The sequence below is a fragment of the Gracilinanus agilis genome, chromosome 4 (genome assembly GCF_016433145.1).
Source record: "Gracilinanus agilis isolate LMUSP501 chromosome 4, AgileGrace, whole genome shotgun sequence".
NCBI classification, from domain to species: domain Eukaryota; kingdom Metazoa; phylum Chordata; class Mammalia; order Didelphimorphia; family Didelphidae; genus Gracilinanus; species Gracilinanus agilis.
The window spans coordinates 489,439,396-489,460,267 of NC_058133.1; the positions used below are offsets into that span (position 1 = coordinate 489,439,396).

Consider the following 20,872-nt stretch of genomic DNA (forward strand, 5'->3'; position numbering starts at 1 on the left):
CTCATTTTTTGGGCAAATTTTGACACACCAAGCTCAAAATGTTGCCTATCACTGCCTTAGGAAGTCATTTATGAGAGGAAGCCTAGTGTTCTACATTGTTGTCAAACAGATGGATACAGATCCTAGGACCTATTAGGAAATCACAATTGGACATTTTGCAAATCTGTTTATTTTCTTAAATATTTTCCTGTGCATTTAACCTTGGTTTTGGAGCTTGACAGCAGAGACAACCTTAGAATTAGGAAGCTCTGGACCAAATAATGGCTTTGTGATCCCAAGCAAATTGCTTTTTAACCTGTCAGTGCCCCAAGAACAGTTGTGGTCAGTATGGATTGAAGGAGTTTTCCTCATTAGGATATCCCCACACCAGTGAAAGCCCAAGTTGAATAAACAGCAACAGAACATATTTGTGAGGGTGGAGAGGTTGGGTGTGTGTAATGCTTTTATACACACCAGAATTGTTATCAGGCTATGATTTTGTTATAAGGTGACAGTTTATGTAACTATTGTCTGATTCATAATTCCTGATAGTTCCTAGTGGAATATTGGTGGCAGAGGCAGAAAGTCATAGAGGTGATCAAATTTGACCTCACAGTTCCTGATTTTGTGTCTTTAGCTTCTTCATAAAACTTCCCTGAGGCTCCAGTGCCCATTTGCCAGAAGTCAGACTAAGATAGAGACTAGTCCCAGTAGTGGATTTTATCCCCTATGTGTTTTTCTGCTATGACCACTGAGGCTTTTTTTCATGCTGTTCTTTTCTTTGTTCAAGGGTGGAACTTGCCAAGATTATGCGTACCCGAGCAAAGGAGATAGAGGTGAAATTGCTTCTGTTTGCTATTCAGAGGACTACCAACTTCGAGGGACTTCTAGCCAAGCGCTTCTCTGGCTGTACCCTGTCAGATGGTGCTCCGGTGAGGAATGGGGTGGGGAAGGGGCTCCCATGAACTGAAATGATCTTTAAGGTCATCAAGTCTAAATCCTCATTTTATAGATGAGAACACTATACCAAGAACTCTTTTAAGTAATAATGCCACTAAATTCTTACTTTTGATTATTGTTGGTCCTTTACTGAAAATGTTGGTGGGGTGGTTCTTGGTGTGCTTTACAGTCATTTTGATTTAAATATTGTATAAATGAAGATTTTGAACCCTTGGACTTCATCCTCCAGAAGTCTCTTAGTATTTCCCCAAATTCCTTTTAATCTCTCCTCCAGGTTGCATGGTCATGTTTGTATAAGTTCTGAGGCTCTGCCTCTCTTCCTCTTTTTTTGCGAGCGGGCTGGGTGGTTTAGGTAGCTTTTTACTTTAGTTATTATTAATAAAACTTTTAAAATATGATACTTAGTTATTGAATATTAATTTCAATCTTCACAGTATCCCATTTTTTGGCCTAGTGAGCCTAGCAGCTAAAGACACTCAATATAATCAGACAGCTCTTTGGCCTTTCCATCGAAAGTTTATTAAGCATTACAAAAGAGACACTTATTTGAAAACTTTTATTGGCCACTATTTTGCTTTAAAATGGCAAGTTGAATGCTTCTATTGTAATATTTTAGAGCTAGAAATGACCTTTGAGATTACATAGTTCAGTCTTATTTCACCTTGTAATGAACTGAGACCCACCAAGATATTAGTGATTTTCCCGTTTTCTAACCATCTTCTGAAGTGGCAAAGGCAAGACTAGAACCTTCATATCTTGCATCCCAGCCTCAGGCACCATCTGTTATTACATCACAAGGCCTTGACCCAAAATTCTGTTGGGTATCTTTGAATTCCAAAATTAGCAAAAAGGAAAAAAAAAATCAGTGAATTCAGTAAAAAGCATCTTCTATGAAGGCAAAGTAAAACACTTCATTTTGGTCAATGAGGAGCACACAGAAAATAGAGATAGGGCAGTCCAGAGAAATGAAGTGATTTCTTGAAATCTCAGTTAGCAGTGACCTGGAGAAGAACATTGGAGCTCTCTTGTCTTCTGATCCATTGCCTGGCCCAGAGATATCCAACAAGACCATGTACTTCTTGAGGTCAAGGAGAGTTCTTGAAAGGACCTCTCCACCCCCTATCCCTTATATACACAATATGATAATGAGTAGACAACAGCAATAATACAATAAATATAATAAATGATTCTGGAGGGGGCAGCTGGGTAGCTCAGTGGATTGAGAGTCAGGCCTGAGGTCCTAGGTTCAAATCCAGCCTCAGACACTTCACAGCTGTGTGACCCTGGGCAAGTCATTTGACCCCCATTGCCCACCCTTACCACTCTTCCTACCAAGGAGCCAATACGCAGAAGTTAAGGGTTTAAAATAGAAAACCAAAAAATAAATAAATGATTCTGGAACTACTCATTGAGGAAGAGTGGGCCCATGAGGCACTGCTTGAACTCCTACCCCTAGAGTGGGATTGAAAATAGTGTGTACAGTGGAATCAAAAGCAAATGTTTGGACTTGATTTAACTACACCCACATGCTTTATTGGGGACATGATGATTAGATTCCAGGTGAACAGTACTTAGCACTCCACAGCGCTGATAAGAGAAAGATTTTTATAATTGGCCACTGAATAGCTCTTGAACTAAATGAACTTTTCTTCCTTACTGCCTTTGGGTTTTGTTGAACTTTTCCTCCTTATTGGTTACTGCTTAGGAGGCTGCCCTGTTTTTCTTTTTTCTTTTTTTTTCCTTTTCCCCTTCCCCCTTCCTTTCAAGGCCCTTTTAATACAAATTTATACTTTTTTACCGTTTTTTTTATTAAAATGCTCAGAATTCAGCAGCCATAGGTGTGGTTTCCAGTTTGAGGCTTACCATGGTTCCTTACTGTAGGCTGATGACTTGCTGACTGCCTAAAGATTTTCCCAATTCTGCCCTCTAGCAACTTGACACTTGGGAGGGGAACTAGGGAGGGAGCTCTAGAGAAAGGGAGGGAAGGTTTGAAGTGAGCAGGAAGTAGGAGTGGGGCAGGGCTGCAGCTGGGCTCCTGGAGCAGCAGTGAGTAGTGGAAGCAGGCAGCTTCCCTTCTCAATCAAAAAGGGCCTGTTTTAAGTAGCAACTGCATTTGGGGCACTGCACTGCCTTGCTTAGCCTTGTGAGGTCTCATGAGTCAAGACTTCAGAATGGATGGAAATCTCCATGAGGACTGTTAGGAAACAGATGTGACTGTCACTCATTGTTTTAGTATTTTCACTCCACTGATGTTTGTGATGGGACTGGTACTCACTGTAAAGTTGTGAGTCACTCCGTCCCCATTCTCTTATCAGCAGATCAATTAAAGCTATCTAAGTAGGCCAAACTCTCCTGTTTTGTTAATATGGCCCTTAGAGCTGCCACCGGGCAGTGATTCAGAACTGAATCATTCTATCCAGAAACTCCAGAAATAGGCAAATGACAGGCTGTCAGTTTCAGAAGATTTTACCTAGTCTTTCTTAGCCAGCTATTACCATGCATATTTACCAAGTGCCTGCTGTGTGCCTAGCACCATACTTAGCTGCCAGATTGACCATCAAGTTTCTTAGGCCTGATTTTGAACAAATTAAAAAGTTAGGAAAAGATTCTTAGCAGAATTCAAAGATTCCCCAAATTCCCACTTCTCATAGGAGCCCTCTGACAAGGATAATCCTAAAGATGTCTTTGGCATTTCAGAATTTCATTCTTTTGATAACTATCTCTTTAAAAAAAACAACAACAAAACAAACCTCACCTTCCATCTTAGAATCTATAATGTTTATTGGTTTCAAGGCAGAAGAGTTGTAAGGTCTAGGCAGTGGGGGTTAAGTGACTTGCTCGGGGTCACACAGCTAGCAAGTGTCTGAGGTCACATATGAATCTAGGACCTCCCATCTCTAGGCCTGGCTCTCTATCCACTCAGCCACCCAGCTGCCCCCAAATATCTCTTGAAAATAAAGGGAACCATGTGCCCAGGTATAGACGCAAATTTGCATGTTATCCTTGCGCAGGGGCCATGCTAATCTTCTCTTTATTGTGCCAATTTTAGAATATGTGCTGCTGAAGCAAGCACCGAGATACAGACACAGCTCACTCAGCCAACATTTCCTTTCCTCCCAGCAAACGTGCTGCCTTTGAAGTGGCCCAGGGCCTCCTTTTTTTGAAGAGTGGATATGGAGAAGGGGGTATCCCAAAGGATTTAATTAAGAGGATGAACTTGGTGTTGGAAGAATTCTGCCTTTCTGAATGGCATGAATGCAAATGTCATAATTGAAAAATAACAAAAAAGAAGGGATTCTTTTAAAATAGGAAAATGTGTTTAATTTTCCTGGCAGATTTTTCACTCCTCTTGGTTTCATTTAGGAATCTTGAAGCCAGTGGACTGTGTCATTTGAGTTATACAAAATCTAAACCCAAGCTTGTAATTCCATCCCAGCCTACTGGAGGCCACAGTCTGGTGAGATGAGGTAGAACATGTCCTGGTCTAGTCCAGAAGCCCCATGCCTGCCACCAAAGTCAGATTGTGTCAGGAGTTGCTCCAACTGAAACTACTTAATGTTTAGCTTTGTACAGTGCTTTACAATCCTTAAAGTGCTATATCAGTATTAGCTGCTATTATAGAGACAGCAAGGTGGTATAGTGGATAGAGCTCAGGGCCTAGATTCCTCTTGTAGTTTGGGAAAAAATAAGCCTTTCTTATGAAATAGACTCTGTTATCTATGTATCCTCTTTCCCTTGCCTGGCACCCTTTCCCTTCTGGCATTAGAAAATGCCTGAAAACTTCCATACCAGCTTGCTACTAGGCTTTTACCTGTGTTCTATTCAAGGTAGGAAACCAATCAAATATACCTAAGTGAGACCTCAGCTCCCACCTACTCCCAGAAAGGGACAGCTCCCAAATTCATCTTTGTCTCTAACCTCTGGTTTATTTCTTTAATCCTTACTTTCTGTCTTAGAATCAATACCAGTTTCAAGACAGAAGAGTGGTGAAAGCTAGGCAACAGAAGTTAAGTGATTTGCCCTGGGTCATATAGCTAGGAAGAGTCTGAGGCCAGATTTGATCCCAGGACCTTCTGTCTCCAGACCTGGCTCTCTATCCACTCAGCTACTTAGGGGCCCCCTTACATTCAACTGAAATATCCTCTCCTCAATGAAACCTCCCCTACTATTGGTGCTAATCTTCCTGTTTTGACATCCTATAGCCCTTTGTTTTGAAACTCTCAAATATATTCTTAGAACATTGTGTATTCTGATTATCAGTGTTGTTTCTTATCTTTCTGTTTTATGAGAGCAGAAACCATATCTTCACTAAACTTTTGGTCTCTCTTTGGGCCTGGTGTACTCTGTACTCATTAGGTCCATAATAGATGTTGAAATATTCAATATAGTTCTGTACAAAGAAGCCATGGTTTGTCAAATCCAAATTTGAGGTGCTCATCTAGATGTTATATTACCCAAATAATATTTATACCAAAATGTTTTTCAGAAATTAAGCTGATAAAAATAGTTTACAAGGGGCAGGTAGGTGACTCAGGGGATAAAGCACTAGACCTGGAGTCAAGAGAACCTGGGTTTAAAATCTGGCCTCAGATGCTTCCTTGTTGTATGACCCTGGGCAAGTCACTTAACTCCAGTTGCTTTGCCTTTCCCTCTCTTATGTGGTAGAACCAGTACTTAGTATTGATTTTATTTTATTTTTTTAATTTTTTTTAAGCCCTTAACTTCTGTGTATTGGCTCCTTGGTAGAAGAGTGGTAAGGGTAGGCAATGGGGGTCAAGTGACTTGCCCAGGGTCACAAAGCTGGGAAGTGTCTGAGGCCGGATTTGAACCTAGGACCTCCTGACTCTAGGCCTGACTCTCAATCCACTGAGCTACCCAGCTGCCCCACTTAGTATTGATTTTAAAACAGAAAGAAAGAATTAAAAAAACAAAACAGTGAATGCCTTCAAGCTTGTTTTCCAGTTGAAGATCTAGGGCCATATTGGTGAACCTATGGCGCACTCTCCACACACACCTGAGGATATTTTTCACATGACCTGCCCCTCTGCCCAGCAGCTCAGTGGAAGTGTTTCCTCCCCACCCCCCACCCTTGTTTGGAGTAAGGGGTTGGGCACCTTGAGGGTTGCAGTTTGGGCACTCCCTAACTCTAAAAGGGTCACCATCACTGATATAGGGCATGTGTGAAGTCCTCTGGACCATCTTATCTCCTGTGACCCAAAGATTCCTTAACATGTATGATGGTAGCTGAGACTAACATGTTATCAATCCATTTAAAAGCACCTGGGTGCCTTGACTTTCCATAGGCTTCTTGCATACTAGCACCTCCTGGCCTGTTCTTACATATCCCCTTTGTAGCCTTCCCACTAGGTCTCAAATTCCAGGACTGTGTTCCTGGGGACTAAGGTACTTCTTTTAGTATGTTAGATTTTGGTTATATCAACAGAGAGAGAGAAGGAGGTGGTGATTGTACATAAGGCCATCAATATTATATAGAACCTACTTTTCTTTTTAAGCACACACTAAATTCAGTTTATGACTTTCAAAGCTGTCTTGCTGTCTGTGGTTCCTTTTTTCCTCTCTTCCCCCTTCTCAACTCTACTTAATTGAAAAGTAAAGCCAAGCCCTTGGAACAGACATGGAGTCCAGAAAAACAAATTCCCACATTGGTCATGTCCTGAGATGCCCATCTCCTCCTGCAGCCTGAGCTCCCACTACCTGTGCCAGGAGGTGAAGCCATTTCAGCATCATTTTCCTCAAACTGGGTGGTCATCATATTTTTCAACTTTTCAGAATGATTGTTTCCATATTCATTTGAACCACAATTTGTTTGTGAGTCAGGGAGGCCAGGATCAATTATTCCCATTTGATAGATAAGTAAACTGACACTCAGAGACAAGAGGTGACTAGTTGGGCCCTACAGCTTGTTCACAGCAGCATGAAATCTAGGCTCTAAGTCTGGCTCCTTGCTGATCTTTCCATTAGGCTACATTGCTTATCAATATTGTATTGAAAGTTGCTTAAAACAAATGGAATGTTGGTAGGGATGGAAATCTTTATTTTACATGGAAATTTTTGTTGTAAAGAGTTTGACTTATAAATCTTAGTACCCAGTGGTAAGAATGTGGATGGCACTCTTGGGGGCATCACTGTCAAGTTGAATGCAAGCTCCCTGGGTCATAGGCTTTTGATTCTTTGTATCCCATGCTTAGCCCACTGCCTCACTCCTAATAGACTCTTACAAAATGTTGGCTGACATGAGCCTCTTTTGGCCACATCTCAGCTCTCTGTCCTCCTTTTGGAGTCCATGGATAAGCTTTCTATCAGAGAACTATTAAGAAGGCAGGAAATCAGAGAAGGGCCAGGGCCTGTGGAGAGGATCAGAAGCAAACAAACAAATCCTTCCTCTTTTCTTTTGTTCTCCTGATAGAAAAAGGTAGAGGTCCCTCCTCCATCCACTAATCCTTTCCTGGAAGATGAACCTGGCCCGGAGATGGAAGAATTGACAATGGACAAAGGGGACTTAGACCAGGTAAGTTTGAGGTGCTTTGGACTCCATGGAACAGCCTAATCACATCTAAAAATGGTATGACCATATTCATACCTGATGAGGAAGCAGTTTTGGTGGGCTTTATAGAATTTCTCTATAGCCCTCACTCTATCTGTGTTCTAGAAGGGTCTCTGGATTCTCACCATTAATTTCATTGATGTGCACAAGCATAATTAGCCCATCTGGATGAGCAAACAAAATTCTGTTCTGCCTCATTCATCATCCCCTGAAATGTTAGCTCCCTTTTTTGTTGCACAATCATCTGCTTTGGTGGTGATGTGAGATATTGGAAGATCACTGGTTGGCTTTCAGTTTCCCAGGGAAGTTAGCAGTCCTGACAGAAAAGGAAGGGTCTCTGTTGAGTTGTGAGCTGGTCCCTGGAGTGGGAAGCCATTGTGCAGGCCTGGAAATTACGGAGGGGCCCAGTGGCAGATTAGGAGAGTTACTGTCAATTTCCTCTTGCCTTCTCTGTGATCGGCTCCAAATTTCCTTTTCTAGCCTGCTGCAGACCATTTGTGCTCCAGCTCCAGTTTATGACTGGAGAGGTCAGAGCAGGAAATCAGATTTTTTCCTTTGTTTTATTAATGACACTTACTATTTAATTAGCTTCTCTTGGCGGTTGGATGCTTATTTCTTGATGACATTTTGGTTTGTTCACAAGCTAAATGGGGAAGGCAGCCTGGGGAGCCATCTCTGGGCCCTTAAAAAGTATGGGCTTTTCAGGTGATATTCTCCATTTCCTCTTATGGCAGAATGGTCACTGTGTCCAGCTATAGAGCCCTCAGGCCTTCTGGAATCAGTTTCTAAAGGAATGTTGATCATTTCTGCTTTGTTTTTTGTGTTTTAAGTAAAAGAGGGTGGAATGAGGGGCAGGAATGAATTCCAAGGAGGAATAAAACTAGGGAAATGTTACATTCTGAAAGTCTCTTCAGAAAGATGTCAGTTGGGAGCAGCTAGTTGGTTAAGTGGATTGAGAGCCAGGCCTAGAGATGGAAGGTCCAGGGTTCAAATCTGGCTTCAGACACTTTGTAACTGTGTGACCCTGAGCAAGACACTTTATTCCATTTGCCTTGCCCTTACCACTCTTCTGCCTTGGGACCAATGCACAGTATTGATTCTAAGATGGAAGGTAAGGGTTTTAAAAAAAAGAAAGCTGCCCACTGCTCAGAAGCATTGTCTAAAACAAGAGGTTTCTTGAAAACTAAAAAATGGTATTTTTACACTTTGCTGGAAGAGATTCAGATACAAAGGGGATAAGAATCGGGGTTTTACCCAAGGAGTAGGACATAGCTTTTTCTTCTTTTTTTTTAAATGCTTACCTATTGTCTTAGAATTGGTTCTAAGGCAGAAGCGTGGTAAGAGCTAAGCAATGGACACTAAATGAATTGCCCAGAGTTACACAGCTAGGAAGTATCTGAGACTAGATTTGAATCCAAGTCATCTCAACTCCAGGCCTGGTGCTCTATCCTCTGTATCACCTAGTTGTTCCAGAATATAGCTTCTTAAACAAGAAGAATCATGGGTGAACAAAGCCTTCAATCCCCCCAGGGTGCCAACTGAAGGCAAATGACATTGTTAGTCATCTAGGTAGTTGTGATTTCTGGATTTTTGAGGGGACAAGAGTGGATTATGGAGATCAAGTACTGGAAGAAGAGACTACTTTGGAGAAGGGGGAGAAATTGAGTTGGGTTTCAGAGAGGACTTGGGAGGTCATATATTCTTGGCAGTCTGAGTAGAATTCCTACACATAGTAGGCGCTTAATAAATGTTCATTGACTTGCCCAAGACATTTCCAATAATAAAAAGTGACATCTGAAAAGGCTGTTAGGATATAATGACAAAAAGGGACAAGGCAAGAAATAAGAAATCCATGGTCTCAAGAATACCCTTCTGGGGATCTGAGCAGTTTGATTTAATCTGTTTACGTTGGATGGTAATAAAAGGAAATGGGCCAGCTGCAGCCCTCCTGACTGTGACAACAGGAACCTTTTATTATTCCATCAAACTCCAGGAGGAAATAGTTTAAACATCTGTAGCTTTTGGACAGAATTCACACACTCAGAAATCTAGTCTAGATGCTACTGCTGGATGAGTTAGTCTTTTCTTTAAGCTGAGAAGTGACCATTGGGGAAACTGAACAATGCAGAAAGAAGACCATAGTGTCTGGATTAGACTCCCCAACTGCTGCTTCACTCTAGGAATGCCACTTTCAGGACAAATATTGACCCTACGTCATGATGCTGTCCTGATGAAAGACCTAGCCATCCTATCCATGCTTTTCTTCCTAAGCATAGCTAATTGAAATAGTCAAATGCAGCCAGAATGCTCCTGCTAAATGTTCCAAGGTTCTTTCTCTCAGCTGAGTCATGATCATGAGGGGAAGAGGACAAGCAGAAATTAAGGCAGGCAAAGGCAGGGTCCTACCAGTCACCTACCCAAGCCATCTTTCTTTTTAGTGTTTCAATCTTGTGTTCTTGTTGCTGTGTTTGTTTAATTGATTCATTTTGACAGTCTTTATAAATGTCCAGTAAGAGCGGAAAGAGTTCCAGTCTTGGAGTTAGAAGACTAAAGAGACATGGGTTTGAGTTCCTGCTCTTCAGAGCGGCTTTGGACAAGTCAGTTCTCTCTGTTCTCAGCTTCTTTATCCGTAAAATAAGGAGAATGGACAAGAGGATCTTTAATGTTCTGGCTTGAATGGTCTGAGAGAGTTCTGTTAGCAAGGCCATTTAGTTCAGGGCCCTTTAGATGGCAGTGATAAATCTAAAGACTTATAGAAACAAAAGGTGACATGTAGGAATTTTAAAACTCCCTGTTTATTTTCAGAGGGATATTTGGAAAAGAAATGAATTCATGGATGTAATTTTACAATCTGTATTGCCTGTCTAGACAGCTTGCTGGATAGTCACTGAAGTTGTTCATAAAACAGTTGGTAAATGGAAAGGCCTGTTATCAAAGGAACACTAAATCTAGGAGTGAACAAAGCAAATGAATGATGCTAGCTGATGGAGCTCCCTTATTGTCCTGATTGTGATCACTTAGTTATATCAAGGGGCTTCTTATCAGGAAGTTGGGAGTGGGGTCTGAGGGGCTTTTGTCTTTGGAGGTGCTTAGAAGTGGACAGAGGTTGCTCACATGCCTATTTTACTCCCCAGCCAAAGAAGCCAAAGGTCCCAGAAAACCCATTTCATGGTATCATATCCAAGTGTTTTGAGCCTCATCTCTACGTGTATATTGAATCCCAGGACAAGTGAGTTATGAGCATTTTTCATTCTTTCTCATACCTGTGCCTTTTGGTCTTTAACTACTGGGTCTCCCAACAATCTGCTTTCCATGTTTAACTTTACAGTGATGTAGCCCCTTCCAGGTGTTAGAGGAGAGAGACAGCAGGCCCAGGTCCCTGAAAATCTGTTAAGGGCATTTCATTTCCTGAACATTAGTAGCCGTGAATTTTACAGTTTGTTGCATATATAAATCACAGGTGCTTATGTGGGCCTCTCAGGAATTCTCATGAGGCTTCCACCTCCCCACCTTCATAGTATGGGTGCTAAGCCCCTGACAGCCAGTTTCATGCCTGCCAAGATTCAGGATTTTTTTAGGGATCAGGTATTTGGGAAATGTAGAAAGGAGGGAAATGTGCCTCTCATGGATGTAGTTTGCAAACATCCAGGCTGAGGAGAAGGCAAAAATGCCTTTTGCCAGCCAGCAGTGTGAGTGTGATTACCTTGTCAAATGTTAGCAGCAGATGAGGTTCTGCCCTAATGGGACAAGCTGCTGGTGGCTGCTTTATGTCAGGGGACAGATTTTCCAAAGATCACTTTTCTAGCTGAACTGATGCTGACCCTACTGAGGGTGTCTTTGGAAGAGCTTAGGGCACCTCAAAGAGCTGGACTAGGAGGATCCCAAGTGTCGAGGAACAGGAAAAGGTGGGGGTGGGCAGGAAGTTGAAAGAATGTTCTAGATGGAAGGACTCTGGGAAAATATTTAACTCCCAAGCTTAAAATAATTTTTCTAGGCTTTGGCAATTCCTCTTTCCTGGTCTATTGATAGAGTTGAACTATCTAAGGGAAAAAAAATATCTTTGCTACCCACTGCAGAGAAGATTTTACTGAGGGCAGTATTATCTACCTATCTGCTTTTCATAGAACTCCTTTTTTCTAGCTTGGCCCTTCCCCCAGTAACAGAAATATTTCTTATTCAACTTCATTCCCAGAAAATGGATTTTTGATTACAAGTTGCTACACTTAAAAATAAATTCTTCTGTACTCAACTTCTCCTGCCTTGATTGCATTTTTAAAATATCTCTTTTTTCCTGGTTTCTAATAATTAAATATAATCCTGACAATTCAGCCTCTTAAAGGCAGTGGGCAGGTAGGCTAGGTAAGTGTTTTATTTTCATATCTTTTTGTTTTGGCTGAAAATAACTTGGCCTTATTATGCTAGCAGATTATTTGCCCACCCATTTAATAAACTCTGGACTTGGAGTTCTAAAGATGATTTAAGAGGCGCTGCTAAAAAATGAAGCCATTGATTGTTTTGGAATATTAAGTTGCAGAAAACCCCCCCACCCCTAGGCTGGAGATCAGATTCTACCTTGGTTCTAGGCTTGAAACTTTTGATCACCCTGGTCTGATATCACCTAACTACTCATTTTCAGAAAGCCTGAATGGCATAGATTGAAAAACACACAAAGCATGTGGTTTTGAATCCAACTTGACTTTCTCAGAGGGATTTTCCTATCGGCATGGCCGATATCCACTCTCCTCTTTTGACTGTGGGTCACACAAAGCCCTTATTGTTTGTGATGCTTCAGGCAGGGAGCCAGATCTCTGCTCCACAGAGGTTCTGCTTTTCCCCTGTGAAAAATGAAGTGCTGGCTGGCTACTCTGACTGCTGTTGGCCTTACTTTAGGGATGTTACCATAGCATCAGGAGATCACTGGAAGTTATTCATCAAAGACCTGTGAGCTGGAATAGGTAATGCTCTTGTAGATGCAGAGCAAGCAGCAGGAGGTAGGAACAAAGGCAAGAGCAGAAGGAATCCTAGAACTAGAAAGGCTCTTTGAGATCCTCTGGTCCAGCCCTTTTCTTTATAAAGGGAGAAACTAAGGCCCAAAGGGGCTAAGTGATCTGCAGGTAATAAGTACTAGGCCCTGGCTCTCAGATCTTAGTGCTGTAATCATTTCCCTTCCATGTAAAATGAAAGGATTGGATTAGGTCATCTTAAAGTTTCCTTCTGATACAAATATTCTATGAATAAAAAGCCTAAGAAGAAACACTGAGCAGCCAGGTAGAGGCAATTTATTGCCTTTAGTGTCTTCCACTTGGTCCCTTTTCCAAACTCTTGGCTTGAGCAGCAACTAGCATTTCTAGGGACTGATCCCTGGGCTCATCCCACCTCAGCCTGGCAGCACTTTTTGATTCCTTTTTCCCCTTTTTCCTCAGATCCAAATAGTGACCAAATGGCATTGATACAATCTCCAGAATATGTCTTGCATATATCCCTTTTTGTTTATTTACTGTCCACCGCCACCACCCTCAGGCAGGTTAGATTATTGTAATAATTGCCTCATTGGTTTTCCAGCTTTATTTCTTTCCCATATTTTTGCTTCCTCTAATCTGTCCTTCACACAGCTGCCAAAATAATTTTCTTAAGGCACAGGACTTTCTGGATTACCATTCCCATCTCAAAAATGTGTAGTACCTCCCTAGTGCCTCTAGAATGAAAGGCAAATTCCTTAGCTAGAGATTGAAGGCACTTTACACTCTCCCTCTAAACCATCTTTTCAGGCTTATTTGATGTGATTCCCCTCCATACACTCTTCATCTTAGACAAAGGGAACTCTTTCCCCTTTCCAATTCTGTCTTGTACTCTCTTGCCACTGTTCTTTTGTGTAGATGATCCATTGTACCTAGAACACATTCTTTCCATGTTTCTGGTAGTTGAAATCCTCTTTAAGACCCAACAAAGGAGTCATTTCCTTCATTAAGACTTCATTAATTACTCTTCCCTTTACTTCCATTGGAAAGCCAGTCTGCCTATTGCAGACTTAAAAAAAAAATTCTTACTTTCTATCTTAAAATCAATATTGAATATTGGTTCCAATGAAGAAGAGTATTAAGGTTTAGGAAGTTTGGGTTAAATGACTTGCCCAAGGTCACATAGGCAGTGTCTGAGGCCTGATTTGAACCCAGAACCTCATGTCTCTAGGACTGGTGTTCTATTCACTGAGCCACCTAGCTGCCCAGGCAGATTTTTTTCAATTTTCAATTTTTTTTCAATCATGCTTTTCCCTTATCATATTCTACTTTATTTCTACTTTTTCTATGAATGTATTACACACTATTAAATTATACTGTATTTGTAAGCTTCTTGAAGTCAAGAACTGTCTCTTGTGTGTCTTTGAAGTTCTTGGGCCTCATCAAGTAGGGGTGATGAGTATGGGTTAGTTTGAAATAATTTCCAACTCAGTCTGAGTGGAGGAGGCTGCCTCAACTGAAGCCCACTAGAGTTGTCCTGAAATTGGGTGTCTCTTAGACACGTTCCAGCCACCCCAGAAGGAGAAAGAAGGAAGACAGGGGCAAGGGTAGTCTGAGATGTCATGGAAGTGGGGAGTGGAAAGAGGCAATGACAAAGTGAACAGCCAGCAAATGTTGTGGGGGAGAAGGAAAGGAGATGATTTAGAGGGGAAGAATACCAGACAACAGTATGTGAGAGGAACAAAGATATGATGCAGTGAGAGGGATGATGATGATGAGGAAGAGAAACATGATGGTAATCAAGTAGTTGTCCTATGGGACCACTGGCAGGCATTGTCTGTTACATAGCATTGTCTATTACCATTGCCTGTCCCTTGCTGCCTCTTCCACCAAGAGCCAATGAATCTCATTTAAAGAAAGGAGTGGGGGGCAGCTGGGTAGCTCAGTGGATTGAGAGCCAGGCCTAGAGATGGGAAGTCCTAGGTTCAAATCTGGCCTCAGACACTTCCTACCTGTGTGACCCTGGGCAAGTCACTTAACCCCCATTGCCCACCCTTACCACTCTTCTGCCTTGGAGCAAATACACAGTATTGACTCCAAGACGGAAGTTAAGGGCTACAAACAAACAAATAAATAAACAGTAGATAGATAGATAGATAGATAGATAGATAGATAGATAGATAGATAGATAGATAGATAGATAGATAGATAGTTGGATGAAGGAAGAGGGAGGGAAGGACGGAGGGACGGAGGGAGGGAGGGCTATAGCTCTTACCATCTGAAGACTCAGGCTTTCCCAATTTACCTTCTTATCTTTCTGATTCCCATTCACCACGGTGAGCACTAATATTTCCAGGCCAGCTTGTGGACATCCATGTCTTCATCCCCTACAAGATTCTCATCTGCATCCTTCCATCAGGCCTCTGTTGTAGATCCATCCAGTGCACTGCAGGAGGACTTCCCCCAGGACTCTTAGTATTTCATTAGTATCAAGATACCACTACTCAGACTGACTACCTGTTACCGTTGCTTTCATTGAATGATCAGCCTCGATCCTTTTATTCTTATATTGGGCATGACAATAAATCAATTCGCAGTGTTGGCAAATTTGTAAATGCCTTCCCCCTTCCCCTCTTCACTTCCCTCTTGTACCCATATTGACCTGCCTCAGTGTGTACATTGTGAGTCCTTTGAGGGCAGAGAATGTGTCTTCTTGGCCTTACCCTTCTAGTGTTGCCTGGTAACAATATTCTGTGGGTGCTTAGTCAGTGTTGCTAACTACTTGTCCATCCTGTTGCTATTCATTTCATTCTAACATCTCCCCAGCATCCCATCTGGCTTTGAGTCCATTTTCTTGAACACCTCCCTAGTGATGGGGAGATCCCAGCTGAAGTTTAGGGAGGAGGGGTGCTGCTGGTATCTGAAGGTGATCAGAACTAGGCGCTCTGAGCACATCTCACAGAGAGGAGGTATCCAGTTACAGAGCAATTCCATTTGCCATCTCTTTAGCAGAGCTTTAATTCCACAAGCCAGGATTGAAAAATAGATAGATAGGTAACTAGAGAATATCACTTTTTAATTTTTCATTTACTCAAAGAAGAACGTGGTGTCTTTTATACCTGAAATTATATATTGATTTTCTTTTTGTTCATAATGGAAGAGATTTCATTTCCCCTCCTCTCCTCCTGTTTGGGTCAACTTTGCCCTAATCAGGCCAGAGACAGTGTCTTCTATTGGAAGAAGCTGGGCTTATCATAGGGTTTTTTCCCCTTGCATTGCCATCTCCCTACTGCCCTTCTGCTGCCATTATCTTACTTCCAGGACACTTCATTAACCTGTAAAAATCACGATGTTATCTCCTGAAATCTCCCCAGATGCACATACAATTCTCAGCTCAAGTTGAGTTTTCACTGCCTGAGTTTCAGGGATAAAAGCAAGTCTAAGCAGCCACATTGTCTTCCTGGCACCAGAAAAAGTCTGGATAGCACAGAGGCAGCAATGGCAGTGGTCAATTCCAACTCTTTGGAAGAGTTTCAAAGGAGAGACAGAGAGATGGATTGGACCTTAAAGAAGTAATGAATAGTATTAGTAATAATACCTTATGTGGACTAAGTTGGCTTCACAAATTTCAGATCATACTGACAGCAACCATGAGTTCAGGCCGCCTTTTCAGTAACCACTGAGCTCCCTCTTTTGCCTTCACAGATAGTTTGGGAACCCTATACTCTGACACCTAATTACATGGATTCAGGTATCATACAAGTTAGGTCAGATACCCTCAACAGAACAACTACTTAGGAAATAGCCTGACCCAAGTCAGAAGAAGAGTATAAGCTAGGTAGTTGGAGTGAAGTGACTTGCCCAGGATCACACAGCTAGGAAGTGTCTGAAGCCAAATTTGAACCAAGGACCTCCCAACTCTGGGCCTGTTTTCTATTCATGGAGCCACCTGGCTGTTCCCCGTGGTTAACTTCTGAGGCAGATGTTTTTGTTCTAGTCTCCCTATGGTCCTTCATAGATTCCCTTGGAGTATTTCAAATATCCTAGCAGACATCAGGCTTCCAGGTTTACTTAGGATGGCTCTTCTTCCAGTGTAACAGTTGTGGCCTCTTTAAACAAAGATACTTACTTTTACCCTTCAATGGCTCTATGACCTCTGAGATGTGGGGACTCTCTCTGAAATGCAGATTGCCACAGGCCCTCATTCAGTGTGACTCTTGTCCTTAGGTTGCCCACATACTGCTTGGGAAAAAAACTTTTTTCTATTTTATAAAATTTAACTAATCATTTCCATATCTTTATCAGTCGTATTTTGAAATATTTAAAAGACTTTTTTCTTCAAAATGTCCAGATGCATATTAGTTGCTGATAAGAGTGTCTTTTGGGAACCAAATAGCAGTCCTCTATAAAAGTCTTTGTTTTCTGGTACCAACTAGAAGCAAAGGAGTATTCAAATATTATCAAATCAGCTTAAAAGAAAACAGAAGTTAGACTGTCATTGACTATGCCCTCAACTTCCTGAAGTGATAGGATGCCGTACCCTCACCTTACCTGTCCCATCTAATGGAAAAGCTACCACTATCTCCATTTAGTTCCATTTGCCTGACTTCCTTCCTGGGCCCTATCCCCACATGTCAGCCTCATTCTCACTCTGAGCCCTGGCAGATCCTCTCTCCTCTACTTTGAATGCCTTCTCTGTTTCCTTCCATCTATCCAGATTCTATATATCTCAGCTCAGATTCTGATTCCTCTAAAAAGCCTCCCCTTTTCCCATTCTCATCCTCTTTCCTCCCTACTTTTTCCATAATCCTCAGCAGTCCATCCATGATCGTGTGCTCCCTTGTTCTCTAATTATTTCATGTGTATATGGCTTATCCTTGTGAACAGGGAGTGGAATGGGCCTTATATATTTCTGTAAAACAAGAATATATGCCTTTACACCTCTTTTAGGTATGTAATAGATGCTGAGGAAATCCTGTTTGATTCGCATGATTACTTTGTTGTTCTGTCTGACTCCTCATGACCTCATTTGGAGTTTTCTTGGTAGAGATGCTGAAGTGGCTTAGCATTTCCTTCTCTAGTATATTTTACAGATGAGGAAACTAAGGCAGAGTGAAGTTGCCCAGGGTCACCTAGCTAGTAAGTGTCCAAGGCCAGATTTGAACTTGGAAAGATGAGTCTTTCTGACTCCAGGTCCAGTGCTCTATCCATTGTGCCACCTGGCTGCCTACTAGCATGATTGCTACAAATATATAAGGGACATACTTTAGAAATGTCCTGAGCCCAGGCTTGATGGTAATCAGGTTCAGCAACAGAATTGTGCCATAACCATCATGTTCTTTGTTTTGGAACATGAGTGTGTCCTGTTTTAGTTGTCAAACTTCTGTTCGGTGTCCACTGTCTATAAAATGTAGGGTTTGCCCTCAATGGATCACCTAGCTGAGTGGCGGGGAGGGGTTAGAAGAGCAATGGTGGCAGCATATTCCCCAAGTAGTTGCCATACTCCAAATCTTCACTATTTCAAAGACTTTAGTCTTCAAAAGTCTTAATCTGATGCCTCATCTCAAGATGACATTGACTTTGAGTTCCCAAACACAATGCCAAGGGAGCACAAGCTCTAGCAGCTTCTGACATTCTAGAAGATTTGGGCCTGGTGGCGGTCTCTGTGTGCTGTTTGAGGACCAGTGTAGTCATTAAAGCCTATCACTATATGGCCTGGAGTAGACTAGATAATAAATCTTTTCAAGATGACTCATAAAAACAATAAATATCAATATGGTACTGATTCCAAAGCCAGGGAGATCAAAAACAGAGAAAGAAAACTACAGACCAATCTCCCTAATGAACATAGATGCAAAAATCTTAAATAGAATATTAGCAAAGAGACTCCAGCAAGTAATTAAGAAGATCATCCGCCATGATCTCAGGTGGGATTTATACCAGGAATGCAAGGATGGTTCAATATTAGGAAAACCATCCACATAATTGACCATATCAACAGTCTAACAAACAAAAATCACATGATTATCTCAATAGATGCTGAAAAAGCCTTTGACAAAATACAGCATCCATTCCTATTGAAAAGACTGAAAAGTATAGGAATAGAAGGACCTTTCCTAAAAATAACAAACAGTATATACCTAAAACCATCAACAAACATCATATGCAATGGGGATAAATTAGAAGCCTTCCCAATAAGATCAGGAGTGAAACAAGGATGCCCATTATCACCTCTATTATTCAACATAGTACTAGAAACACTAGCAGTAGCAATTAGAGAAGAAAAAGAAATTGAAGGTGTCAAAATAGGCAAGGAGGAGACTAAGCTATCACTCTTTGCAGATGATATGATGGTATGCTTAAAAAATCCTAGAGAATCAACTAAGAATCTTGTAGAAATAATCGACAACTTTAGCAAAGTTGCAGGATACAATAAATGCACATAAATCATCAGCATTTCTATACATTTCCAACACATTAGAGCAGCAAGAGGTAGAAAGAGAAACACCATTTAAAATCACCCTAGACAATATAAAATACTTGGGAATCTATCTACCAAAACAAACACAGCAGTTATACGAAAACAACTACAAAACACTTTCCAAACAAATAAAACTGGATCTAAACAATTGGAAAAACACTGATTGCTCATGGGTAGGATGAGCTAACATAATAAAAATGACCATTCTACCCAAATTAATTTACCTATTTAGCGCCATACCTATCAAACTACCAAAAAACTTCTTTACTGAATTATAAAAAACTATAACAAAGTTCATTTGGAAGAACAAAAGATCGAGAATATTAAGGGAAATAATGAAAAAAAAATGTGAAGGAAGGTGGCCTAGCAGTACCAGATATTAAACTATACTATAAAGCAGCAGTCATCAAAACAATATGGTACTGGCTAAGAGACAGAAGGGAGGATCAGTGGAATAGACTTGGGGTAAGTGACGTCAGCAAGACAGTGTATGATAAACCCAAAGAGCCCAACTTTTGGGACAAAAATCCACTATTTGACAAAAACTGCTGGGAAAATTGGGAAACAATATGGGAGAGATTAGTTTTAGACCAACATCTCACACCCTACACCAAGATAAATTCAGAATGGGTGAATGACTTGAATATAAAGAGGGAAACTATAAATAAGTTAAGTGAACACAAAATAGTATACCTGTCAGATCTCTGGGAAAGATTTTAAAACCAAGCAAGAGTTAGAGAAAATTACAAAATGTAAATTAAATGGTTTTGATTATATTAAACTAAAAAGCTTTTGTACAAACAAAAACAATGTAGTCAAAATCAGAAGGGAAACAACAAATTGGGAAAAAATCTTTATAACAAAAAACTCTGACAGAGGTCTAATCACTCAAATATACAAGGAGTTAAATCAATCGTATAAAAAATCAAGCCATTCCCCAATTGATAAATGGGCAAGGGACATGAATAGGCAATTTTCAGGTAAAGAAATCAAAAGAATCAATAAGCACATGAGAAAGTGTTCTAAATCTCTAATAATTAGAGAAATGCAAATCAAAACAACTCTGAGGTATCACCTCACACCTAGCAGATTGGCTAAAATGAAAGAAGGGGAGAGTAATGAATGCTGGAGGGGATGTGGCAAAATTGGGACATTAATGCATTGCTGGTGGAGCTGTGAACTGATCCAGCCATTCTGGCTGGCAATTTGGAATCATGCTCAAGGGGCTATAAAAGAATGCCTGCCCTTTGATCCAGCCATACCATTGTTGGGTTTGTACCCCAAAGAGATCATAGATAAACAGACTTGTATAAAAATATTTATAGCTGCGCTTTTTGTGGTGGCAACAAACTGGAAAAGGAGTGGATGTCCTTCAATTGGGGAATGGCTGAACAAACTGTGGTATATGCTGGTGATGGAATACTATTGTGCTAAAAGGAATAATAAGCTGGAAGAATTCCATGTGAACTGGAGAGACCTCCAGGAACTGATGCAGAGTGAAAGGAGCAGAGCCAGAAGAACATTGTACACAGAGACTGATATACTGTGGTAAAATCGAATGTAATGGACGTCTGTACCAGCAGAAAGCAATGACCCAGGACAGCCCTGAGGGATTTATGGTAAAGATGCTACCCACATTCAGAGGAAGGACTGCAGGAGAGGAAACATATAAGAAAAACAACTGCTCTAACGCATGGGTTGGGATAGACATGATTGGGGATGTGGACTCGAAACTACCACACCAATGCAACTAACAACAGTTTGGAAATAGGTTTTGATCAATGACACATGTTGAAACCAGTGGAAATGTGCGTCGGCCATGGGGGGGGGGGGCGTGGGGGTGGTGGTGAAGGGGAAAGTAGGAGCATGAATCATGTAACCATGTTAAAAATGAATATTAATAAATGTTTTAAAAAAAACAATAAATAT

General features: G+C 41.1%; 1 protein-coding gene and 1 pseudogene across 2 annotated transcripts in view; one reads left to right on the forward strand and one right to left on the reverse strand.

The window, feature by feature from the left end:
• The window catches only part of VPS53 (VPS53 subunit of GARP complex), a 159,870-nt gene that overhangs the window by 87,388 nt on the left and 51,610 nt on the right, over positions 1-20,872 (forward strand). For both annotated transcript variants that reach the window (XM_044672921.1, XM_044672922.1), the window contains 3 exons: positions 770-911; positions 7,367-7,468; positions 10,639-10,733. In XM_044672921.1, coding sequence (XP_044528856.1) covers positions 770-911; positions 7,367-7,468; positions 10,639-10,733 — 339 coding nt within the window. The remainder of the gene's footprint in view (positions 1-769; positions 912-7,366; positions 7,469-10,638; positions 10,734-20,872) is intronic.
• LOC123248127 lies at positions 3,892-4,012 on the reverse strand (annotated as a pseudogene).